At 38.2% G+C, this 27,559-nt stretch overlaps 1 protein-coding gene across 2 annotated transcripts in view; it reads right to left on the minus strand.

Annotated features, from left to right (window-relative positions):
- LOC134819291 (apoptosis inhibitor 5 homolog) overlaps nt 1–27,559 on the minus strand; it is a 50,459-nt gene continuing 22,900 nt past the window's right edge. Inside the window, exons 2-16 of one of the 2 annotated variants that reach the window (XM_063829155.1) lie at nt 27,253–27,321; nt 26,940–27,078; nt 26,701–26,791; nt 15,094–15,220; nt 14,017–14,145; nt 13,533–13,661; nt 10,228–10,383; nt 9,751–9,820; nt 6,061–6,191; nt 5,206–5,317; nt 4,821–4,897; nt 2,064–2,137; nt 1,045–1,077; nt 489–622; nt 1–214 (exon numbers count right to left, since the gene is read on the minus strand). In XM_063829155.1, coding sequence (XP_063685225.1) covers nt 168–214; nt 489–622; nt 1,045–1,077; nt 2,064–2,137; nt 4,821–4,897; nt 5,206–5,317; nt 6,061–6,191; nt 9,751–9,820; nt 10,228–10,383; nt 13,533–13,661; nt 14,017–14,145; nt 15,094–15,220; nt 26,701–26,791; nt 26,940–27,078; nt 27,253–27,321 — 1,518 coding nt within the window. In that variant the 3' untranslated portion in view covers nt 1–167. The remainder of the gene's footprint in view (nt 215–488; nt 623–1,044; nt 1,078–2,063; nt 2,138–4,820; nt 4,898–5,205; nt 5,318–6,060; nt 6,192–9,750; nt 9,821–10,227; nt 10,384–13,532; nt 13,662–14,016; nt 14,146–15,093; nt 15,221–26,700; nt 26,792–26,939; nt 27,079–27,252; nt 27,322–27,559) is intronic. The other variant, XM_063829157.1, reaches the window with a different exon arrangement.

The raw sequence follows: 27,559 nt of genomic DNA on the forward strand, positions 1-27,559 counted from the left end.
TTGGTCTTAAATAATATTGATGTCAAAACAGATACGGCCAAAGTAGGACACGATTTCGTTTACAGTTTGTAAGTGCCCTTTGTCGTGAAAACTTCGGAGTCATATTATTTCGAAATATTTTGTCATTCCAAAGTCGATCAACCAGTCCAGGGTGCTGAAGAAGAAGTTTAGTATCTTTTTCGTTCACGCTTGCCCTCCTCTTTACCATTAGCTCCTACAATATACAAGTGTTAGCAAGTAAATCGAGTGCATCATTGGCGATTTTAAAAAGTAATGTTATTAAGTTATGCGAAGATACTTTGTCCTATACACAACTAAAATAATGGACAGTGCTGTTACTTCTCACTGGCCCCGGAGACCGCTAAAAATTACACCATCCCCATTTTTAATTTGTATTTAAATCGGTTGTTCTTTTCCCCCGGCTTATCTCAGGGGCAAATTGAAAGTAACAAATCTTTAAGCTGATTGTGAAAGAACTGCTCACTAACCTGAGATGTTACCACTGTAACGACCCTGAGGGGGTGCGTAGACCTGCTGCGCGCGGCGCTGACTGGTGCTGTCAGAGGGTCTCCTCCGCTTGGGGGAGGGGGACACGGGAGGCTTGGGTGCTCGCTTACTGGTGCTGGGAGACAGAGGATACAGCGGAGGAACGGGTTACTTTTACAACTTACTCCGCAGAATTAATACTATGTCAATATCATGCTCATTTCGAAAGATAAAGCTTCTAGGAAGAAAACATCAAGAAAGAATTAAAAGTGCTGAATGATCTGCGAAAATACTTGAAAAGCATATAACTAAGATGAATCAAGTCGGTCTGTAAAGAATGTTCTTTAACTTTAATGTTCCCTGTTGTATTCTATTGTAACATGATTATAAGAGCTCGCGAACTCTACAATAAAGTTACTGAAGAACTGATCACGTGTTTAACACTCAGTATCCCCTTATAAAACCCACAACACCGCGTTCTTTATCTCGACTACAACAAAATAATAAAAAGAAGACACATCATGCTACAATAAAAGGAGATTCCTCGTGCGTACTTACGTGTCGGACACCAGGGGACTAAACAATCTGTTCCTGTTGAGCAGACTTGTCATTTTGTGAGTTTCATCACGTGATATTACGGATCATAAGTACAATGCACTGTAAGTTAGGAATACAATGCACTGTAAGTTAGGGATACAATGCACTGTAAGTTAGGGATACAATGCACTGTAAGTTAGGAATACAATGCACTGTAAGTTAGGGATACAATGCACTGTAAGTTAGGGATACAATGCACTGTAAGTTAGGAATACAATGCACTGTAAGTTAGGAATACAATGCACTGTAAGTTAGGGATACAATGAGTGAAGGTTATAAAAGAAGAGATGCTTCAGTGCAGCTATTCTTTTGCATCATGAGCATTTTATAGTTATGTTACATTGTTATAACTCCGTGGAATTGCAATTATGTTTAAATTAAATCATGTTTAAAATAAATCATGTTTAAATTAAATACGATGGCTCCACAATTTAAAGTGCCCTCTTGATTTATATTATATGTCTTTTATCTCAGACGGTAAAAAAATATTAATTTTAGTTAAATAATACTGTTCAGTTTTGTAATACGAAGTGAGCCGCGAGAAATTCAAGTATATGCGTTTTAACCTTGCAAGTTATGATAGCCTATAGAATTATGCTTTATAACTTTACCATTCACAAAATCTCAACGATATTGCCATGATATTGTCATGATATTGTGTTTCGTGTTCTGTCTGAACTATGTACTCTAGTATACTACTCCCTGCTACATAGTATATAGTCGTTTTAAGTTTTATCTTTAATCTCTACTACCCAGGACCCACTAGAAGTAAAGGACGGTGTTAACTTCCTTTGTAACCCTTCTGCGTATTTTTTTCGTGATCATCATTTTGATTTTGCCACCCATGACTGTTGGGCTTTGAAGCGTTTGAGTTAACAAATGCAATATATATAATGATAAATGATTGTGTATCTAACCACAGACCAATAAACGGACACACAAAATGATCTTTTAACAACAAAAGTAACGGACAAACTTACGTGACGTTAGTGAGGTCCACTTTCCAGGAGAAGTTGGTGTCTGATTTGTAGGAGAGGGGTGTGGAGATTAGGCCCTGAAACAGATAATTATTACAATAATTACACAACGAAACAACGTGCGCAAGTCTTGTTCACCATGTTGCATAGATTTGTTTGCGCGCGCGAAAGTTGGCATTAAATTAAATTAATCGATCGAATTGAAGAGAATTTAGCGCTTTTAAGTTGACAATTATGTTTTCGCGTTTTACTGAAAGTTATTTTCATACTGTGACCGCCCCAAAACTCCTCCAGAAGTCATTTATAGTTTGGTGGACGATGAGATTAAAGATAAATTGAATCCTACAAATCAAATTATTAACAAGTAATGGATCCTAAATAGCCTTTCAAAGAACCGTTATTCAGCTCGTAATGGTCAAAAACTTAAGATCAAATAGGTTCTGAAAATAGCAACAAATTGGTTAGATGTCAGTGATTGAGCGCTAGGGATTAGGGACTTGAATACAGATTAGGGACTTGAATAGAGTTGCCGCAACAACTGTGATATAGCCGTGAACTGTTACATTGAATGATATTGAATTGAAACTTCCTTTATTGTTATACAGTGGGGTGACATATGTTTTCGTCACTTCTGACAATGACAATACAAACAGTGTTAAACTAACAACTTTCATTGAACCATAACTCTGCTTCCGGACCACCGATTTACAAAATTCAAAAATGGGTGTTTAGAGAAAATTCTGAACTTTTCTCGGACGGTAGAAATTAAGGTCATTCGTGCTTCAGAAGAGACTGTCAGGCCCATAAATAAGGGGTTACATCACGATAATGATAATATTTATGAAGGAGCACATGTTTTAATAGCAAGCGACGAATTTTTCTCTACTTCAACATTACCATGAAGTTTAAAACGGAATATCTTTGTACTGCATTGTTCGATTTCGATGAAATTAATAAGGTAACAAGACCAAACGTTTCTCAGTTGATTAAAATAAATACCGACAGAGTTGTTAATCTTCAGCCAGAGATATATATATATATATATATAAGTTTACCATGCTAAGTTGGATATTGTGAACACTTCCCTGTTCCTCAGGTTTAAGTGGTGTCAGAAATGTTACATCGCCACAAAGGGTCTGGGCCTTGTACTAGACAAATTCTCCAGACTCGTGATTACACTCACTGCTAACAATTTCACGTGACGTGCACGCAAACTGGCGCGCTAAAATGCGCGCATTCAGAAGTGACGGAAACATATGTCACCCCACTGTATGATTCTATGTAGTAGTTATAATATTGGTGTTCGATTTTTACATAATATACAGGGTGGCCCAAAAGTAACTGCCCACACGCAACCCTTTAATAACTTACGTAATTCGTTTCAGAATTGCACACAAATTTCAGAAAATATAGATATTGGTCAAACTTAAATTTCCCGAAAGTTTCGTAAAATTTCATTGATTTAAGAGGGAACATTAGAACATTTGAATATAATTTGAAACATTACAGAAATGTTGTACAAATCGCTCAAACACACACACTAGGTTTTAATTCGGTAAAGTTCCATTCGAAAATTAAATGATTCTCAAAATGTAGGTGTCTAATGAAAATGTGATACTGTGTGACAAAGTTAAGAATGTCGTAGTGAAAGAGAGTTAACTGTCGATAAATTCATGTGAGGTACTATCGAAGTTCAAAATATTGAGATGGGTGACATGATAATGACTGATAAGAAAAAGTTTTCATGTCAACTGTGCCATATAATCCATAACAGTGTGATGACTGTCAAAGTGTCGACCACTAGGTAAGAGGGTGTGGCACGCCCCTCCCACATTTTCACTATTATCACCATAAAGTGGGAACGCTTTCAGCTAGGAACTTCAAAGTTTCTAGACATATTTGGTTTCATTTTCTGTCATTAGACTTAGCGATATATTTTCAAGCATACGTTACCAGTTCTTATCTTATTTAAGTACTTTTCTGAGATGTTTAGATTAAACACTGCTGAGTTAAGATTTATCTTAAAAGTGGTGTTATTATAAACTTCAATTTATTATTATTACTTTCAAGTTTCAACAAATTCAATCAGACAATTATAGAGAATCGGTTTAACCCAGGATATAGTTTAGTGGTTATTGTCGTTAATGGTTACTGTGGTTACTGTGGTTACTGTGGTTACTGAGCTGTGGTTACTGTGGTGGTGAATATCCGTTATCCACCTAAAGCTATAGTTTAACTTTCTATGATTTATCTATAAACTACAAGTATGACGTGTTGTCTAGACAATTAAAAGGCTATCTATTTATAGTTCAAATATTATTATATATCTCAACCCTAAAATGGTGGTTCTCTCCGATGAAAAGTATGATTTAGTTTTTTATCCTTACTGTTTTTTAAATTTGACGTGTGAGTGACAGATTTGTTAAACTGGAGTTTAAATGCTCAACTAGACGTCGCTAAAAAGTTCTTTATGAACGTAATATCGTGATACTCTTTAGTATACTTTATTACTATTTTAACGTATTTATAAATCAATATCAAGATTTCATTTATGACTATATCGGCTTAAACTACTTCCAGCAGTAATTTCACGATGAACTGAACATATATATTTTGTAATATCAGTGACTACTCCTAGATTTGGATTGGTGGAGATGAGACAGCAACTAACTAATCAGCTTCCAGTATAGACCAATCAAAACGCAGATTCACTGGTGGTTTCCACACCACCGGTGTCCCGATGAAATATACATAACTTACTCGGGCGAGTTCTTTAGTGTTATTACAGGTTTTATAAGCTTTAGTCTTTAGTTTCACTTTGTCTGGGGTGTCTTCGCCTGTTTAAGACATGTTAATTTAAATAATATTTAAAACCACTAAATTGTTTCGTTAAATCGTTAGAAAGCTGTTAAATTTTAATTGTAGGTTCTAAATACCCGTATCAGTTCAGAACGATTGCTGGCACTGTTGCACTCTCAGGCACTGCTTTACAAAACAAAAGTTTTGCGAAAGGTTTCTTTTAAACTGTAGTCACGTTATGAACACTTTCTATAGAAGTACCACTGAGGCAGGTGATGCCCAGTGGGTGTAGCGCACAGGGCAGAAGAAGTCATGTTTAAACATTTAAACTGAATTTGTATCTTACCGATAGAAGATCCTTTGAGTCGTTTTGCGAAGCATGTGCAGCAGCGTAAAACAAAGTTAAGTTTTGGTGTGATTTCTGTCATTCTAGATTCTTCTTTCAGGAACGCTGGAACCTGAATGGATGGTACTTTAGAGTAAAATACTTGTTTCAGGGGTGAACCAGTTCAGCTGCTGGAGGTTAAATCTCTGGTTTATTTTATTGTAACGGGCATGGAACTAAAATAGTTATCTGGTAACAACAATAATACAAGCTAGTATTTTTAGATGATTTTGTCTGGTAGCACGGTTTCATTGCAATAATGGTCGCTGAGATATATTAAGATCTTTAGAGGGTGTGGGTTAGGATTGCAATTGGTTTGTGATTAGTCACGTGGCAAATAAACAGACAAAGGTAACCTTTGACAATAAAGTCTGGTGGGAGCAACACAATTTGTAATACGTTATATAAAAGGTTGACTTGGATTGCCTTGAAAATTTTGAATTCGATCTGATCGTGATTACTGCTTGCGCCTGCAGCCTGCAGAGAATTCCAATTCATTGCACTTAAGCTTAACTAATTCCCTTTAATATGCTCTGTCTGGTAATATTAACTGTCTATACAATTCCGGTAAAGTGTGTGGTAAACGCGGCAACCAGGAGTTCTGGAAACATTATTATATAATAAGGTTACTTTTCTAGATAAATATTTTCAACCTGTCAAAATTGACCCTTTGCATTTCCAATTCCACCTGAAACAGTAATAATTGGTATTCTGTCCGGTTTAATGTGCCCCTTTATATTTTCAAGTCTAGCCAAGAACTGATCACATGACTAATACCCAATTACTGGACTGGTCACGTGAGTAATATCCAATTACCTGACTGGCTGCTCTGTTTAGAGCGTAAAGCAAGCATTCCAGAGCGGAGAAGTTGAGAGATGGGGGGTCCTCTATCTCGTCGTCTGTGGGGGCATTCTCAGGTAGGTACGTGAGGAGTAGTGAGTAAATACCTGGGCAGACTTTTATTAATTTCTGTGGGGAATTTATTTTCGCATTTTTTTATTATTGTATTGTTATTACTATTATTTAGGACACAAGAGAAGTTGTGTCGGAAAAGTAATTGCTTGTAACGCATTCCTCCAAATAAATCATTCAAATTCGTGACAGTTGATGCGGTTAACATGATTCCAATTTTGCAAATTCCCTAAAATGAGTGCCTGCGAAAATATTTGACTTTACAGTATAAAACAGCTAAAATAATTGCATAACAAGCTGAACTAAGGTGTTAAATATTCCCAATGCACGGTTAAAATTAGCTCGTTCTAGTTGGTTGCCGAGTTACAATAGAACTAACAACCAAAACGAACCAACTATATTCCCACGGCCAAATTTAGGGTGGCCATTATACATGAGCCCCCCCCCCCCCAATTATACCAAAGGTAGGCATTTATATCCACCCAAGGGGCTCAAAAGAAGAGTATGTCTAAAATATCTAAGAGGTGTGACCATTTGCAGGTAGATGATCACTGGTCAGTGGTCACATCCCCATTGAGCACGACTAAACTTGGGTAATCTCGATTCAAGCGGTACTTAAATCCAAGTTTACAAGTCCAAATGAATTTGTGATTTCAAATTAAGCTACAGTCTATTTATGAATTGCTTATTTATTTATGTGCATTCCTTGCAATAATTTTGATTGTTGATGAAAATGTTTCCTAGAACTACTCTTGAACGGTTCTTGCAATAATTTTGACGGTGTGGGGTAGGCGTGGGGTCAGCCCAAATATCGATTAATATCGAGTCAGATCCCCCCCCCCCCCAACTAAATGGTTGACTAAATGTAATCTACTAGTTCCTATCCTCCAACATAATTGATTCACAATTTGAGTACCATCCCATTAACTATAATACCAACTACTTACTCCCAACACCCACCTTAGCTCATTCAGACTGTCTGATCGTTGTGAAATTGCTTTATTTGTGAATTTCAACTTGAATCGGGTTTGTATTTTGTATAGACTGCCTGGCCTTATTGTGTTAGAACACAAAAGGCGCCCAGGGGCCAGGCCACGTGACAGTATCAGGCGCCCACGTGACAGTGTCATGAATGTTAGTCAGGCGCCCACGTGACAGTATCAGGCGCCCAGGTAACAATATCAGGCGCCCACGTGTTTATCCGTACCATTTAATGGCATTTGAATCTTCAATAATTCTTTAGAACTGTAGAACGTATAATTTTTAACTCTCTTTTTATGTTCTCAAAACAAATAATGCATTTTTGAAATACCTAGGCCCACGTCATCCACAAGTTTTAAAAACGTCAAGAAGGGACATGTCAAACAAAATTGTTGGGCAAAATTTCTTGTTTTCTAGCTATCTAGTGAAGTTTTAAAATTAAATTAATTTTGTTGAAATAACAGCTCTATGTAAGTTTAGGAATAAATCGTTCGTTCAAATAATTTGTTTGGCATCTTTTGTTTTTTTTTGTTTAAATCCACCTTACAACCCTAATTTGAAGCGTAAATTTAATTGTTTTGTACAGTGCGTGCATTCCTTGCTATTTTCATGTTCTAGCCTTTTTTGATTTAACCAAGCCAATCCCTGGTCGCCCATTAGAGACCATAATTGAAGCATTTAAACATCTGGGACTATAAATATAAAGTCATCTTTCCAATGCATGGAAAGCTATATTGTTATGAAGCAACTCACAGTAGGAAAACCCCAAATAGTCACCAGTATAGACGTTATAATAATAAATGACTGTCACAAGAATAACCAACTAACCTTTAAAGAAAGTTAAATATGACGTATTTTTCTTGACCCTCCAACTAAAACCAATCACGACCAAAGATTGGTTTTAAAATATGACGTATTTGTCTCAATTCTATAACCCTCTAGGTCTAGTCTGAAAATTACTCTAAAAAGTAGGCTATGTCATAATCGTAGCCATTTAGAATTTATTTTAAAATCCAAAGCCAATCTCTGGCGCATTAGCTACCATTGAAGCACTTTAGATTCTCTGTTATACTGCATTATACCTATATAATATATTTGTAATATAACTATGTTTAACCATCAGGGCACTATAAATTCAGCCGCACGCTGACTCCATAGTCCATAATATAAAGAATTTGTTTCACTTGTAGATGAAAAGCTCTGTCTTGCTACCCGGGGTGCAGGTGATGGACACTGTTACCCAGGTGCAGGTGATGGACACTGTTACCCGGGGTGCAGGTGATGGACACTGTTACCCGGGGTGCAGGTGATGGACACTGTTACCCGGGGTGCAGGTGATGGACACTGTTACCCGGGGTGCAGGTGATGGACACTGTTACCCGGGGTGCAGGTGATGGACACTGTTACCCGGGGTGCAGGTGATGGACACTGTTACCCGGGGTGCAGGTGATGGACACTGTTACCCGGGGTGCAGGTGATGGACACTGTTACCCGGGGTGCAGGTGATGGACACTGTTACCCGGGGTGCAGGTGATGGACACTGTTACCCGGGGTGCAGGTGATGGACACTGCTACCCGGGGTGCAGGTGATGGACACTGTTACCCGGGGTGCAGGTGATGGACACTGTTACCCGGGGTGCAGGTGATGGACACTGTTACCCGGGGTGCAGGTGATGGACACTGTTACCCGGGGTGCAGGTGATGGACACTGTTACCCGGGGTGCAGGTGATGGACACTGTTACCCGGGGTGCAGGTGATGGACACTGTTACCCGGGGTGCAGGTGATGGACACTGTTACCCGGGGTGCAGGTGATGGACACTGTTACCCGGGGTGCAGGTGATGGACACTGTTACCCGGGGTGCAGGTGATGGACACTGTTACCCGGGGTGCAGGTGATGGACACTGTTACCCGGGGTGCAGGTGATGGACACTGTTACCCGGGGTGCAGGTGATGGACACTGTTACCCGGGGTGCAGGTGATGGACACTGCTACCCGGGGTGCAGGTGATGGACACTGTTACCCGGGGTGCAGGTGATGGACACTGTTACCCGGGGTGCGGGTGATGGAAACTGTTACCCGGGGTGCGGGTGATGGACACTGTTACCCGGGGTGCAGGTGATGGACACTGTTACCCGGGAGCCCGGGGTGCAGGTGATGGACACTGTTACCCGGGGTGCAGGTGATGGACACTGTTACCCGGGGTGCAGGTGATGGACACTGTTACCCGGGGTGCAGGTGATGGACACTGTTACCCGGGGTGCAGGTGATGGACACTGTTACCCGGGGTGCGGGTGATGGACACTGTTACCCGGGGTGCGGGTGATGGACACTGTTACCCGGGGTGCAGGTGATGGACACTGTTACCCGGGGTGCAGGTGATGGACACTGTTACCCGGGGTGCAGGTGATGGACACTGTTACCCGGGGTGCAGGTGATGGACACTGTTACCCGGGGTGCAGGTGATGGAAACTGTTACCCGGAGTGCACCAATGCAACTGTTTACTGTACTTTTGTTTGGATTTACTACGGGTACCGACTTTATAGCTGTTTAAACTCGAATAAACTACTGTGATCAATATTCTAGAAATCAAAATGCTTTATTTGACTTACCGTCTAAACAAAGCGCAGCATCTTCTTCGGTAATGGAGGATTGAACTGTCTCGGCCAACCCTTGTAACAACTGTAAAGTTTTCGGAGTATTAACTTTTAATAATAACCATTAGATAAAGTAGATCTACACAATTAAGAATTTAACTGTTAACAAATATTGTACCAATATATAATATTACATACCAATATAATATAATATTGTACCAATATTACATAATATTGTAGAAAAATATAGTATTGTACTACCAATATTATATAATATTGTACCAATATTATACAATATTGTACCAATATATATAGTATTGTTTCAATATATAGTATTGTACTTGATCAACTTGAAATGAACGTGTCAGTTCACATCAGTCACAGTCAGCCACTCTTGACTCTAACATTATCGCTTCTAATAATTATTATATATTATATGATTGTAGAAAGCAATAAATTAATAAAAAGCACAGAACAAAGTAAGTCCAGTACCATTATCTTGTGTTCCTCGCTCTGTATCTGAGTGAACACCGGGAGCAGACTTCCAAAGTACTTCAGAATAGCAGAGGTATTATTTGTCTTGGTGTGGTGTTTTAATACTGACGGTAGTATCATGGCAAATCTCTCTAGTTGTTCTGTGTTTGCTGGCTGAAATTAGACTGTGGTTAGATTGTGGTAATTTAGAAAAACGGAGGACTAAATCCGATTGGTATTTTAGTGCAATTTTTAGCAAGGCTAATAAAGGATAAAATTCTCTAATATTATATATCCACCTCTCCAATTAATTTTATTCATGGACATGTTTTTAGTCTGCTTTTTGCTTAATCTAGGTAAACTATAGGTAAAAATATAATATTAATCATAAGCTAAAATGTACTAATCTTTGTATTCTAAATGGGGAAAAAGAAGAAACATTGTCAGTCAGTCGAGAAAATTGTCAGTCAGGCTATATGGCAGCTTTGTAGATGTTGTATGCTAGTAGTGGTCCCAGGCTTGCGACTGTAATTGCGGTGTTAAATCGATTTAATGGTATACCAACGATCCACCTCCCACTTGTTGTTTGGTACTTAGCATTAATAGTGTTAGCTGTAGCCATTTATAGCAAGAATCTTAAAACTAAAGGGGACGACACCATTACCACCCACAATAAAACAACAAGTGTTCAGAAAATTTCAGGATTCCAATCCTGGCTACTGCTGAGTGCGGGTGGCGATAATTTGTTTCAATATATTACAGGGTGGCCCAGAAGTAACTCACGCAACCCTTTAATAATTCACGTAATTCTTCTTAGAATTGCACAGAAATTTCAGAGATTATAGATATGGGTCAAATTTAGATTTCCTGAAAGTTTCGTCAAATTTAATTAATTGCAGTGGGTGTGGCACGCCAATCCCTCTTTTTCGCTATTGTCACCATAAAGTGATTTAACGCTTTCAGCTAGGAACTTCAAAGTTTCTAGACATATTTGGTTTTATAATTGAAGTGCGTTCCCAAAATTTCAAGTTGGTTGTTCACAATTTAACCGATTTATGACCCTTTTAAGATATTGCAGATACGTGATCTCGGCATTTAATCTCTGAAATTTCTGTGCAATTTTGACAAGAATTACGTGAGTTATTAAAGGGTTGCATGTGGGCAGTTACTTCTGTGCCACCCTGTATATAGCATCTGATTTCTGAAAACCAATTGCTGTTGGAGTAAAAATCAGCTATGACAATTTCAATATCCTGGCGACTCTTGATAATCTGAATTTTAACCTCGGGTTGTTAAAATAAAATGATACTTTTACCTTAAGACGTCGTGTGATCGCGAGTTCTAGCACTCTTCTGGCTGGATAACGTACCCAAACGTTTAATACTTTTATAAACGATGCTCCTATTAGACTGTAGTTCTCGTGTCTTATAACTTCATAGGTTGTCGGCAAAATGTTGCTGATATAATTACAATAAAACTATCAAAACGCGTAATTGTCGTAATGCTAACGTTTTACTGATATTAGAACGACTCTTGTCGGCAAATTGTTCTTGCCTTTCTTTTGTCCATCAAATCATCAGTTCACTGCACCTGGTTATCAGTTCACTGCACCTGGTTATCAGTTCACTGCACCTGGTTATCAGTTCACTGCACCTGGTTATCAGTTCACTGCACCTGGTTATCAGTTCACTGCACCTGGTTATCAGTTCACTGCACCTGGTCATCAGTTCACTGCACATGGCTATCAGTTCACTGCACCTGGTTATCAGTTCACTGCACCTGGTTATCAGTTCACTGCACCTGGTTATCAGTTCACTGCACCTGGTCATCAGTTCACTGCACCTGGTTATCAGTTCACTGCACCTGGTTGTCAGTTCACTGCACCTGGTTATCAGTTCACTGCACCTGGTTATCAGTTCACTGCACCTGGTTATCAGTTCACTGCACCTGGTTATCAGTTCACTGCACCTGGTCATCAGTTCACTGCACCTGGTTATCAGTTCACTACACCTGGTTATCAGTTCACTGCACCTGGTTATCAGTTCACTGCACCTGGTTATCAGTTCACTGCACCTGGTTATCAGTTCACTGCACCTGGTCATCAGTTCACTGCACCTGGTTATCAGTTCACTGCACCTGGTTATCAGTTCACTGCACCTGGTTATCAGTTCACTGCACCTGGTCATCAGTTCACTGCACCTGGTTATCAGTTCACTGCACCTGGTCATCAGTTCACTGCACCTGGTTATCAGTTCACTGCACCTGGTTACCCAAACTCCGGACTATACAAGACTTCATCGTATCTCTCTAGTCTACCTATATTATTTATAATGAAAAATGTAGGTATTACGTTCAATTATTGATGGTGCACTGCTCAACTGTCTACGTTTGTCACGTGAGCTAAATTAAGAAAAAACTTCTTTTCCTAAATTTGAGTTCCAAAACACCTACATGAATTTAAGGAGTTTCCTAACCGGCAAATAAACGTTGCAGTGGACATGCTCCTTATTTCATATGATCTATCTGTAACGAATTGGGGGGGGGGGGGGGGGGAATTGGTTATTTCTACCAATATTGAGGCCAGTTTTTAAGATGACGAGTTATAAGCATGGCTGTTATAATATTGGATAATTACAGGAACTCACAAAATCCGTTTTTGGATTTAAAAAATTCCAATATGTGGTTAGCCAGTTATTGAGCAAGATTTCAACCTTTTAGCATTAAACTCCAGGCACTTTGGACTTCCAGTCAAATTTTAGGCATCGTTTGCAACCAATGTGAGGTGGAGAATACTAAAACACGTCACGTGGGTTACTATGGTCACGTGGGTTACCATGGTCACGTGGGTTGTCTCGACACCGCTATAAACTCCTATTTCAAATTTGAATTTATATTTGTCTAGCCACACTTTCAAAATCGAAATAGACAAAGGGATTCATTGTTTTCCCAATGAATTATAATATAATATACGCTAAAGGATGCCTTAAATTTCGAACCTTGGAACAAACTCATTAATACGTGGCTTAAGGATCAACAGAACAGAACAATAAAAAGCTTTCAGAGTCAACATGGAACTCCTATACAATGGTCCATATTCCAGACGAAATCTATACACCTGGTAGTAAACCAGAGTCCAGAGAGCTCTCTAATGGCCCTCTAGGTCACTAAACCTGACCAATTATCTTGCAGCTCACTACTGTTTTCAGTCCATTGTAAAAAAATTGAATCTTGACAAACAAAACTGAACTAAAACAATCCAATATTTATATAGAGCTATAGAGCATTCATTCATGATTTTAATGATCGCTTATTTTTCAACTCACGTCGAATGGGAGATCCATTTGCAGGAGTTTAGTTAGAGATTTTACTGTTTTCCTTCTATCGATACCACCTGCTACCTGCATAAGTTCCACAAACTCCTCGTAAGTACCTCCTCGACTCATGTGGTCCAACTGTGACACGTGTTAATAAAATGGGGCACGTGTTAATTAAATGGGGCACGTGTTATTTTAACGATAGCACTTGTTAGTTCAAATAGCGGACGTCATGATAATAATGAGATCAGTGCACTGGCAAACGCACCAGGGGAATTTAACACATCCCAGCCAATGTTAGTAAATATCTCTGGCGAGCCTCAACTATGTGTGTTTCCCCCTACTATCGTTGGATGCATTTCCAAGAATTAAAAACGACTAATATAACGCACATCAGAGAACCATTTTTGATTAAAAATAATATTATGCTTGCAAAGTACTGACAGTACGCTAAGTAAAGTTAAGCTAAGCAATCAATATAATATCATCGCACCTGGTCGATGATAAATATCTTGAGTTTCTCATCTGACTGAAGTGCAGGGATGTATTTGTCAGAGTCGGCTAACCGCTCCAGAAAGAACTTTCTAGCTGGTACACCAACTGATTCATCTCCCGACACGATCTGGGCGAGTTGTTAGTATTAATTAACAAGTTATTACTATTAGTATTAATTATACGTTTAATACGTTTCATTTAATCTAGATACGATCTTAGCATAATACAGTTTTAACTTTTAAGGCATGAAAGATGCCACATTTGCTTCTTGCTTGAAAGGAGATATAATTGGAATTGAACCATTAACAGTAATTTTGATTTTAGGCACTAAATTGCAGAGTAAGAGTTGATAAATTGTATCTTTCTTTTAATATCAATGTTGCCACGATCTGTTGATTTTATATGCGCCACAATATAATCGCAGTTGACATCGTGCATGTTATCGATTGGATTTAGCTATTTAATCAATTGGCTCCCCCAATTTTGTTACCGGGTTGATTTGCAATATCTGTAATCTGTATGGGAACATTATGTTGAATTTACGAAATTTCTTTTTATCACGTTTCTGCGAAAAAGGAGAAACTGCTTTTCTAGGGAAAGGTAAAATAGTTTTATTATAACTTGTTACATTATGGTAATATTCTCAAATTATGTGTTTAAATATTAAGAATAAGAAGCCTTGAAAGTATCATATTTTTTAATACTGTCAACACTACATGATGTTTTTAATTCAAAGACTGTGAATAAGGTTTTAATGCTAGTGCCATTTTTTGCAGCTGATTTATGTTTTTTTCTACCCCTGATAGATAATTTTGTAATTGATCTGTCAGGGGTAGGGGAATTTGAAGTGAACTCCAATTAGTTTTACTGAGCTTCACAGATTATCAGCGTTTTCATTGCCCAGTATATCTAACCTATATTTTGTTGTTCGTTGCAACCTACTATTTACCTTGTTGTGCAATAGTGTAGAGAAAGATTATTGTTAGTCTAAATACATCAATTGGCCCAAATCCTTGTTGAAACAAAATCTGAATCGAGATTATTTTAATTGTATCTGATAATAGTGAACTATAACCTGGTTAACGATGCCAGCGACAGCAGCGTTAGTATCTTGTTTTAGCAGCTGAACTAGACAGTGCTTCACAATGGTTTGATCCAGGTGGCATTCTATCGGTAATAGCTGTGACAACACACTCGACATCCTGAAATTGATGGTATTGATGATTGTGTAAATAATCCAAAGTTAGCTTACAATTTAAAATCGATATCAAGTTTTTAAATGGGTATTAGGTATTACACAGGGTTGTGATTTAAGGTTCTCTCTTTTTTTAAAGGTTTTAAGGTTTTATTTCGAAGTTTTTTAAGGTTTTTTCAGTGTTTCCTGGGTTGTTTTTTCAAGTTTTCTTTCCGTATCGCAAAATAAAGAAAAAAAAAAGAATAAAAAAAGAGGTCACAGTTATTTTTTCCAATCCGAGGTACACCTAACTAGGTATAATTTGAGCAAATGCCAATCCGAGATACACATTGCTAGGTATAATTTGAGAAGATGCCAATTCCGGCTTTTGAACGCTTTTTTAAGGTTCTCAAAAACTTTTTAAGGTTTTGTTCTCCTTTTGAAGGTTTTTTGAGCTAAACCGCTCTTTTTAAGGTTTTTTGGCAATTTCACGATTTTTAAGGTTTTTTAAAGGTTTTAAGGTCCGCTCCCAACCCTGGTATTACAGCATATTATATAAATATTAAAGTTATATAGTCGAACAATCCAAGCAATTCCTAATCTTAATTCAGCAATTTGCCCAGCTTTAAGCGTGAACTTTAAAAGGGATAGTTCGCATCGCAAGTAGGGCAAATTGCTGAATTGTGTTTCGGAATTGCTTGGATTGTTCGATAATAGCTTAATAATATTTGATCCAATGCAGCATTTTTTCCCGTAATATGCTAGGTTGTAATATCTTAGGGAAATGAAGTCAGCTGATCTTTCATTTTCTCTGAATCATTGTACCTGATATTTACATTTTCTCTGAATCATTGTACCTGATATAATTTACATTTTCGATATTGCAGTTCCATTATAATTACTGCATTTGAGGGTAGTTCCAATAAATTATGTTACTTGCAAGTTGTAGGTTAATTGTGAAGAAGCGATCCGACATCGGTAATATTACGTTCCTTTATTAACTGGCGTGTCACCCCCCCCCCCCTGGCGAGACGGGCGGGTATCTAAAATAACGTTTATATTTCATTTCATTTCATACCTATTTAAACCCATTCAACATAATAAGCCAACCTCTACAGTCTCAATTTATCTCAAACATGTCAATATAATATCGTCAATCGAAGGAGTTGAATTTTCAAACTACGCAAGATTACTTCACTCAGTTAGCGGTTTATAACCAAAACAGACGCAAGGTACTTAAACTATTAAAGGTTACCATACTATTACTTAAGTCATTTCGATATTTCATTTCCATTATAATTACTGCATTTGAGGGGAGTTCCAATAAATTATGTTACTTGCAAGTTACAGGTTAATTGTGAGTAAATAGAAGAAGCGATCCGACATCGGTAATATTACGTTCCTTTATTAACTGGCGTGTCACCCCCCCCCCCCCTGGCGAGATGGAGTTGAATTTTCAAACTACGCAAGATTACTTCACTCAGTTAGCGGTTTATAACCAAAACAGACGCAAGGTACTTAAACTATTAAAGGTTACCATACTATTACTTAAGTCATTTCGATATTTCATTTCCATTATAATTACTGCATTTGAGGGGAGTTCCAATAAATTATGTTACTTGCAAGTTATAGGTTAATTGTGGGTTTAGGAGAAGCGAACGACATCGGTAATATTACGTTCCTTTATTAACTGGCGTGTCAGTTTATGTAAGTTTCGATTTAACACTTGGAACTGTACGCCAAAATCTGATCTAGCTGTAATCATATTGGGAATTGGGATCCCAAGCTTTCAGACTTCAGAGGGTACACCTCTTTATAATTTCAGTATGTTGAGCGTTGGCTTTCTTTTATCCCTCGAACCATTAAACGAACATAATTTAATTCCTTTTAACTATTGTCTAACTAGAGCAATGTCCAGACATTATTCTAGTAGTCCGCTACTAGAGTACATCCTCTATTCACTAATGCAACGTATTTAATCTGTACGGGATCAATCGAAGTTCATTTTATATTGATCGCACAGGTAACTCAGATTGGATTGGATTTTGCTAGAATGTTGTGTTAAGTTAAGGTTTCTTGCTAGAATGTTGTGTAAAGTTAAGGTTTCTTAGAAAACAAGCCCCCACGGCCCACACGAGCCTGGTGGAGAGTTCATACTTAATATCAGTATAGTACTATGTTTATTGTTTATATCACTAGTGGAGGCATCACAATGTAAGATTTACATTGTATTACAATATTATTATAATAGTTTTCCCCTCAATATAGGAATTGTTGAAAAGTTTAGAAAGACAATAGTATAATATTACATCTTACTATCTTACTATATATAAAGCGAGACGATATATATATATATATATCTGTGCCATTTTACTGACACCACGGCATCAACTTTAACGCAACTTTCCGCAAAAACCGTAAAAGATATACAACTGAAACTTTTTTGACTGGGTCAAATGCTTTAATGGCCTTCAAATCAGCATGAAAAAATAAAAAATTGGCCAAGGAATAATAATTTTAGTGCCCAAAATTTGGACTCCCAAGTGGTGTCAAAAACGCGAATTAAATAGGTAATAATTATTTTAGTCTCTCGAGTCTTGACACCACTTTAGGGTTAGACGGGTTCCTGCTAGTTATATATAAAGCGAGACGATATATATATTATATATTAATTCGAACAATTGAAACAAATCAAATTGGCGGGCAAACGATCCGTTTCATGATATGTATAAAAATAATACCAATCATCAGTGCCAAATAGAATAATGAATTGTAGCGCTATGACATGTTGCTCCTTTATAAAATAATTTTTATCGATCATGAAACATTTTCAAAATTTCCAAAAAAACAGTTTATTGTGTCCGTCCCAATTTTAAAATTGTCTATGAAGTAAGGTAGTAAGATATCTTTGGCTTTTAAAGTTGTAAACTGCGTTGGCCTTCGTGTAGTGGTAGAGGAAAATTCTTTACTGAGTTCCGTGAAGCTGGTAGAATTAGGATCCGTATTTGAGAGTTACCTAATTGTTGATTCTGGTTATCAAACGAGAGTGCTCAACAACGACGAGTCGAAGGAGCATAATATTATATATTATATATATTTAACCTATACATATATAATAGGTATATATATATAGGTATATATATATAATATATATATATTGTTAGTTAGCCACAACTGTCAGTAACACAACGCCTTGACTATATAATATATATTATATCCGTACCATTTTACTGACACCAAGGCATAAACTTTAACACGACTTTCCGCAAAAACCTTAAAAGATATAAAACTGAAACGTTTTTGGCTGGGTCAAATGCCTTACGTAATGGCATTTGAATCAGCATGAAAAAAATAAAAAATAGGCCAAGGAATAAGAATTTTAGTGCCCAAAATTAGGACCCCCAAGCGGTTTCAAAAACGCGAATTAAATAAGTAATAATCATTTTGGGGGGGGTGTAACCCAAAAAAACCCAATCCCAGTATGACCTTTTTCAGGGTAGGAGTTGGGTTTTTTTGGGTTTTTTTGGGTTTTTTACAAATTTTTCATTTGAAGGAAATAAAATCATGTAGGCACCTAGCAAAACAATTATCAGTACAACATCACTGTTGTTGTTCATCACTACAACATCACAATAGATATAATCGCTTAAATATCACCCAAAAGCAGTATTTTATTCACTGATGTGCTCAGAATAAGTTGGCCATCCAGATATGATATCAGCCATATGTAATGCTCACTTCGATGGCCATGGCAAATTGAGTTAGTAGGGACGCAACTCACTGATGACCCCAACCCTGACCGCAACCGGTACGAGAGGAATAAAGCCTTTCTTCTCACCTTCACGATCTCTGTTTCCGTTTTCCTGATCATCCGCTTAACGAGAAACCATGCTCTATCTCCAACTGAAAGAATCTTGCAGTTACCATCAGCTGCGTGATCACATGTGATATTAAGTGATATCTTCGCTTGTTAATGGCCCTGGAGTCGCTAAAATCTTGACTGGGATGGCATTCGATCTCGCCCTCCATTGAGGCAAACCTCAACAGCCGTATCATGATGCAGAGCATCACCATTCACCATACACAGTTACTATTTTCGCCCATTCCTCTGATGAGTCAATATCCTCCACTTCCTCTTCTTCATCATCTGTTTCCGCTTCGTCACTCTCTGCTCCGTCAGAAGATGGTTGGAAAGCCTCTCCTTCAAAGTTACAGTGTTCTTATCGCATCATCAAAATTTTTACAAGTAGGCAGGTGGTCTTTCAATGGTTGTGTGAAGCTTAGGTGGCCCAAGGCGTCACCGCTGGATAGAAGCTGGGTGGAAGCCCTGGTCTGATGTGAGGCTCCCAGAACTTTGAAAAGGGGTATCCTGCTGGTGCCCTCTTCCAGACACTCATCGGACAGCATGATGAAAGCCACTACCTCCACGTGGTGAAGACTGGATACTGGACAGGGGGTCCAGGCTAAAGGCAGGACGGTCGACGGGAGACATTGAGCCCCGGAAGTTCAATAATTTGATCTATTGACTCCTTAACTCTTGGTCTACAAGAGGCTTTGAGACTCGTAAATCTTTACTGTGGATTGCACAGTAGCTAAAGAGGTGTTGGCTGTTACCCTGTTCAACCTAGTCTACTATGACCCAGCTAGACTAGACCACACTCTGGTAGTCAGGATACGGCTCCCTATGCCCGGGGTACCGGGTAACGAGGTAGTCAGGGGAAGGGTTAGTCCCCGCTAAAGTGTAGCTCTGTTCTCACTCTAACCTCCTTATGCTTTGGGATAAAATCGGAAAGTCCCACACTGGAGCAGGTGACGATTGGGTAAGGATTACAACTGATGCTGTTTGGTAGAAAAAGGAAGTGTCACATTTGTCTTGTATAGCATATTATGTTTGTGCAATTACATGCTCAAGATACCCAAGATATTATGGTGAGAGTTAAAGATGGCTTTTGTTCAAGCGGATTGCCTTAACCTTTTACTCTTTTAGTGGCGCAGGAGTTAAGAACACAATCCACTGCCAATGTGCAGGGGACTGCACAGGATTGTGAGCAAACTGAAAAGTCAAGATGAATCTTATCAACAGCTTAAGGGTTAAAGCCCCTTATTTTTCTAGTGGAAGTGGTTGCCGGGGTAATTCCGCTGCTATTACAGAAGCTGATAAATCGGTCTCCACAACACGACAACCTATTTCTACAGAAAGTCAAACAAGAAAACATCAAAAAAATATGAACATCAATTGTATTGTATCATGTAAAAGGACTGCTAAGGTTAGCACATTTAACATAAGAACAGTCAGAGAACAGCACAAACGCATCGAACTTGCAGAACTATTTTCTCGAATCAAACTGCACATCCTTGGCCTGCAAGAACATCATGTAGTGCCTACCAGGATAGAAAAGATGAACAAAGGGATTCATCTAGTGACCTCATCTGCGTGGAGAAACGCAGCTGGCGCTTCTAATGGGAGAGTAGGAATCATCTTGACGAGGACAGCATATGAGGCTATTTAAGTCTTATAAAATCTTACAGCGCAAGGATCCTCACCATGTCTTTCAATGGAAAGCGCAGGCTCACTGTCATCACATGCTACAGTCCTACAGAAGCCTCATCTGATGAGGAGGCAGAAAATTTCTTTTGTCTAAAACCAAGCATCTTACTGTTAATTTAGTAGAAGAGGAGCCACACACAATAACTTCTAAGGACGGACATGCCTTAGAGGAAGTTGAGGATTTTTTCTACCCAGGAGCCTGGATAAGTACAACAGAGCACGACTTTAGGGTACGCAAGGCCAAGGCATGGGCTGCCTACCACAAAATGAAGGCTATATGGAGGTCCAATTTGCGCCGAGATTTAAAGATCCGTCTGTTTCAAGGCTACAGTTGAATCAATCTTCCTGTATGGAACGGAAACATGGACAATGACAGAATCTTTGAAAAGAATAGACGGATGTTACAGTAAAATGCTTTGGATGGCCCTAAACGTGGACTGGAGAGAACATCGCACCAACAAAGAGGTCTTTAAATCACTCCCAAGAGTTAGTTCGAAGATACAGGCCAGAAGAATGAGGTCGGCTGGGCACATCCAGAGATCCAGCGATATGATGACCTGGCAGTACACCAACTTCTCCTTCGGGAACCTAGCCATGGGACCAGAGGGAGGGGCAGACCACCGCTCACTTTCGTTGATAACCTAATAAGTGACACCGTACTCAAGAACACTGGGGAGATTAAGGAGCTTATGGCGGACAGAAAGCTTTGGAAACACATCATTGAGACTCGGACTCTGAAGCCGCCTTAAGTCAAGTAATTTAAGTCGTGTGCTTTGACTTGCCCTTGACCTTCGTCATAGCCTCCTTCCATGACAGGAGAACACATTTGCCACATTTGGCACATTTCCACTTTGTGCATTCATATGGATTATATCTCGATGATCGAGACATCCTGTTTGCTATCGTGATAACATACTATCAATATAAACACACTCATATACTATGTAAACTATCTATTAAGTTAAGACATGAGAACAACACGTAGGTAAGACTCAGTGGGAAATAATCCACATTCAATACAATTAATGAAATGGCTAGAATTTTGTTTAAATTTTGTTTAAAAAACCCAAAAAAACCCAAAAAAACCCAATCCCAGTATTACCTTTTCTTGGGTAGGAGTTGGGTTTTTTTGGGTTACACCCCCCCCCATTTTAGACATTCAGTCTCTTGAGTCTGGACACCATTTTAGGGTTAGAGTTAGACGGATTCCTGCTAGTTATTATAACTCCTCACATGCTCCCATAGTCTGATTTTAATGGAATGTCTAGACAGTATTTATCAATCTATTCAGCAGCCTTCTGCGAATCTACATTCCATCATAGACGCATTTTTGTTCCAACAAAGGCAGAATTGAACAGGCACGTCATGTTTAGTTTTAAAACCAATTCGATCTATTTCGAAAATATATTTAATTGTGTTGATCATTTTCACGTTTTTAAACTTGTATAATATGTTCATTATATATGTAGCCAGATCTAAAGGATATATCGAATATTGGGGGAGGGGGGGCCAATATTCAATATAATTGGCAGATTTTCACTCAGTTGATGCTGATCATATTCATTTTACAATACAGTTACACAGGGAGGCGGTAATTAACGCAATTTCATTATAATTAATATCTCAACAGTCAACATGTTACTAACCTATACTGGGTACTCACTACTCGTACATATCTAGGTTCTGGTCAAGCCTTTCATTAAATTCATATAAATTATCAATTATACTGGTAGATCTGATAAACGTACTATGAAGCAGTGATAGAGTTTTATTGTAATATTATTGACTTGACGCGGACAAATAAGTGAAATAAGGCATTCGCCTAGTTGTTGGAATTTTCTGCATGTATCGTTTGAAAATCCGATTGATTTTTGCGGTTCAATAGTTATTCTGAAAGTCTGAAGCAAATCTGAAATAGCTTTCCAATAGAATTATACCCACTGCACTACTGCACTGCATACTATCACCACTGTTTCTCTACGTATATATATCGAGATTTTTCCCCAGTAATTGTAAATTTAGAAGGCAAACTGCGCGATAATCGTATTATATATAAAAGTTAACTTGGTACCTTGTTATTGAGTCTAAGCTTTTTAAATCACCTTCAACTTAAGATTTGCAGTATTTCGTCTGAGTAAAATTCTTATTCCGTGCTTTTTGCTGATATTGCTACTTGATAATTTGAGAAAGTAGACACTTAATCGTTTTCTATGAGAGACAATATGATTGTCTCGCATAAAAAACAATTAGCTGATTAGAAGAATTGCAGCTTGTGCTGCAATATTATAATTTAAATACTTTTAAATAGGATTTCCTAATCACAAAGTTAGCAAGTTATTAAATCAACTAGTAACTAGTAAAGAGCAAACTGCAGGATTGCATTAAAACTGCACACGCACAGGGGTCAGGGACACAGGGTGAGCACAGAGCACAAAGGTTATTGACGTCAGAATATTTTCTTTTGAATGGGCGTCGCCTCAAATTTACCAAGAATTTCTTCAGCAAAGCTAGAGGGCGGAATTTTGTTCACTCGCCATCCATTTTGTTAATATTAGATATTGCGGAGTTTATTCTAATCAAATAGTTAAATAATATCTGGGTTATCAACACTGCTCGAGCCTGTAGAAGTGGGACTTTAACAGCTGGTCTAGTAATTATTTCTTAGACCTCTAAGTAGACAAGCTAATAGTTAAACCTTCGAGCTAGAGCAAAGTTGAAATAGATATTATCATTTAACCATGGTCAAACGTGCCGTAAAGCAGCATTACATATCAAATTTTCTATTTAGAAGTTCTGAAATCCCATGTGATAGTAAATCTAGTCGTTACAGTCATGTTCTCACGTGATTCCGACGTAGCAAATCACCTTCTCAAATAGAAAGGCACCTTGTCAGTAGTTGGAAAGAGTATATTATATAATCGTCGCATATTTTAAAAATCAACGTTCTTTTATTCTAGTAGTTGATTCGTGTCTTGGTATTCGATGCCGTATAATTAACAACCCTACATTCATGAGAAGCGGTATAGAGTCAGCTTTGTAAGACTTTACTTCAACTTTACTGTAATTTTGTAGTGGAATCTGTATTCTCTATTATTTGCGTAAATTTCAACATTTTTCTCGTTTGCTTTCACATGTTTTTCGTTTGTGGGAAGTTTTGGGAAGGGTAGTGAACACAGCACCACCTGATAACCACGTGATAACCACGTGATAACCACGGAATAACCACGTGATAACCACGTAATAATCACGTGATAACCACGTGATAACCACGTAATGATCACGTGATAACCACGTGATAACCACGTAATAATCACGTGATAACCACGTGATAACCACGTGATAACCACGTGATAACCACGTGATAACCACGGAATAACCATTTACCACGTGTATTTAAGGTGATAAGCACTAAAATTTTGATTTAATATTTAATACTTAAATTGGCTCGTCGGTTCGGAGATCGACATTTCGTTTTAGAGCTAGACATATTATTCAAACATCATTTAATTTTAAATGCAGTTGAAATATTAATATTAATTAAATAAATAAATTCTAGTGGTAATATAATGCACTTTTGACGTGAGCAAACTTTGATTTAGACATAATATGTCTAAATATAAAGACTTCGACTCACAATCAACCAAATTTCATATCAAAATAATACGGTGATAGTAGGTCGAGACTGCTTAAGTTCGAGATTAACCTGTTTAATTGACACAACAGTTCGAGTTCAAGATTATTGCAACAAGCTGCTCATGAGCAACTTGCACTTGTCTCTACAGTGTCACATTTTAATAAGATTAAGAATCAGTCTAGTCTTATTGCAGATTGTATTTGTTTTAAAAGGTCACTTGTCCTGTTGTTTTGACCATATAAAGGGCTGATTCTAGTTCAGTGTTAGTTGCGAATGAGTTTTGTGAAAATCTTGTAGAATATCAGATCATGTTCGATAGGATTAAGAATATATATAATATAATATGAATGAAACTTTGACAACCGATGAAGTAATAACATGAAAGTGTGAAGGAACAAACAAGAATCAAAATAGTCTAAAACTAAAATAATCCCCCACAGACAGATAACCATGTCCAACAACTCCACCCTCCTGACCATGACCACTGACTACCTGCTGGGGACAGCTGAACTGGTATCCGTGGTAACAGGACTCCTCCTCAACCCCCTCACCATCCCACACTTCTTCCACCACCGCAAACAGTTCACCAGCTTCCTCTACCTCCTTATCTCTGTTACTGACATCCTCATTCTTGTTTCGTGTTTTCCCACCGCTATTTCCATGCTGAACAGGAAAGCTGCCATGTTTTTAGAAAACAGGATTATTTGTCTGCTGTCAGGTTTTATCTTCAACGTTTTTTCACGAGTTTCCGTGTTCCTCATAGCTATGTTAAGTGTTGCTAGAACCATTCAGCTCGTCTTCCCGTTCACTGTCATAAAACCCGCCATCTACCTCGCTGCTTTTATTGTTTATTTCTGTCTCAACGTCTGTCTAGCTGGGCTACCCCTGGTTTTCTCTAAAACCACCTACTACTACACTGCCTTCTTTGGGCAGTGCACGTGGGGTATTAACGAGTTGAGTTTTGTCAACAGCACAGACAGCTCCCTGTGGTATGGCATGACTTACACCACTATCATCCTTCCCTGGCTAGTGCCCGGTTTAGTTGTTGTGGTGTCGTGTGTTGCTTCTGTCACTGTGTTGCTGAGGTCCAGTATAAATCGTAAGCAGCTGAGAAACACCTCTGATAACAACCGGAAACATATCGTGCTGAGATTTAAATCCAACGGGTTGACAAGACCCGGACCAGGCAAGGATTTGGACAGAGCCCACAGCCTACAAGTTAACATTGCCAACGATGAACCGGACCTGGCAACGGCAGCTGTGACCCAAGCCACGATAACGATACTGATAATGACACTAGTGTACATCTTGTTCAATGTTCCTTGCTGGCTTGTCTACTGTTACCTCCTCTCCACAGAGTTCAACGCTCTCACCTGGACCACCGACTTCAAGGTAGAGGAGCTTCAGCTGGTGTTCATCCTAGTGGGGAGGGTCTCTGTAGCTCTGAACAGTGCGTCTAACCCAGTGGTGTATCTGTGCCGGATGAAGCCGCTGAGGGCCAGATTGAGGAGCAGTCGGGCCATGATGTTGATCAGACGACAGATGGTGAGGAGGGGCTTGTATAAAGAGGCTAACTCCGAGAAGACGAACGTTACTAGTAAATAGTTGGAGTGAATTGGAGAAACTTGTTTTGAAAAATGAGTTGGAATATGCGGGGGAGATTGTTTTAGGTTCAATTTAAATAGATTAGTATTTAGTTTTTTCTGTCCGTTTTGTGCTCACTTTGGCTGATGATGGAGTAATTTTTGATGAGGTATAACCTATTGCTTTTTCTTGGAATTTTTTTCTCTTTTATTTTAGTAGTAACTGGTTATTTTCATTTAGGTATTCTTCAGACACAAAGCAATTAATTGTTATTATTTTAGAATTTTTAAACATTGCAATTTCTGTGAAGCTGGCTGTACATGTCATGGCAATGTAGTTAAAAATATGCTATTGAATGTATGGCGTATTTAAACAGAATTTTATTGTTTTTTTATGTTATAAAGTTATAATGATAATGCTTAAAACGTGCACCCATGAGCTACAAATGTGTATTTTCTGTTTTCAGCCCATTTCTCTACTTTAATTTAGCGAGCTAACAATTCGTACAGTTTTTAGCTAACAGAAAATAAACATATTATATATTTTTAAACGACATATTATTCAATACGGCCACAAGGTGCAGTGAGGATCAAGCATAATAATGATATTTATATGATGTTATATAAGACAAAAGAATAATATTGACATATTATGCAAAAAATGAAATTGCAACGTGGTAACCTGGCCTGAGTCCTGAACACAATTTACAATTAACAAAGTACTGAACTATAGCTGCTCTCACCTAGACACAAGTTTAGGATCAGCTTTACACAAGTCTGGTAAACCCTTGATAGCTTCTCTCCTGATGACTGCCTCTTCCTCTTCACACAGATCTGAACAGGAGTAGTTATTGTGAAACTTTTCTTTTTAGGAGGAAATAAGCTTTAGAATGATATCATGAATTCACTAGTCTGATCAAATATTTAGAATTTATTTCCGAAGGTTTGATAAAATCCAAAAAAGTTCAAATCCATCATTAACCAAGTTGAGCATTGAAAGCTGCCTCCTGATGATTTGGGAAAGATTTGAAGAATCGCGGAATGAAGGATGCACACAATCTCTTTTCAGCATCAGATCCATTACTGATAGTGGAGAGAATTGAGAGATACTCTTCTTCGTACTGAGGAACAAAATGTGAAATTTTATTACAAAAATAAGGAGCCTTCAAGTGGACAATCAAAGTTTTCTTGTAATAGGAGCTTGCTTGTTTAAAGACAAGTTTCAGTAGTCAGTCTTCTTAGACTTTTAGATGAATTTCAGGTTGAAGAAAAACTATCCTTTTGTCTGTACTGACCTCTCCTGCTTTGTCTTTGGCATCAGCCAAAACTCCAAACTTCTTGTAAAGTCCTTCTACTCCCTCCATAACTATTTGACAATGATTTGAAAACTAGTACTAACAAAATATACATACATTTGATAGATTAACAATCCATTTTATAACTTATTTTACGCTTTCTTGACACATTTTTGCAGCACCTCGGCACAATTTATTTGCACCTAGATACCATGGTCCATGACCAACCTACTTGATAGACGAAGTAAGTCAATTAGCTGCTAGGTAAAAGAAAGTTCGTTGTTTCTTCAATAAGTAGAAACACAGG

The sequence above is a fragment of the Bolinopsis microptera genome, chromosome 8 (assembly GCF_026151205.1).
Source record: "Bolinopsis microptera isolate Bmic1 chromosome 8, MBARI_Bmic_1.0, whole genome shotgun sequence".
Classification (NCBI taxonomy): Eukaryota; Metazoa; Ctenophora; class Tentaculata; order Lobata; family Bolinopsidae; genus Bolinopsis; species Bolinopsis microptera.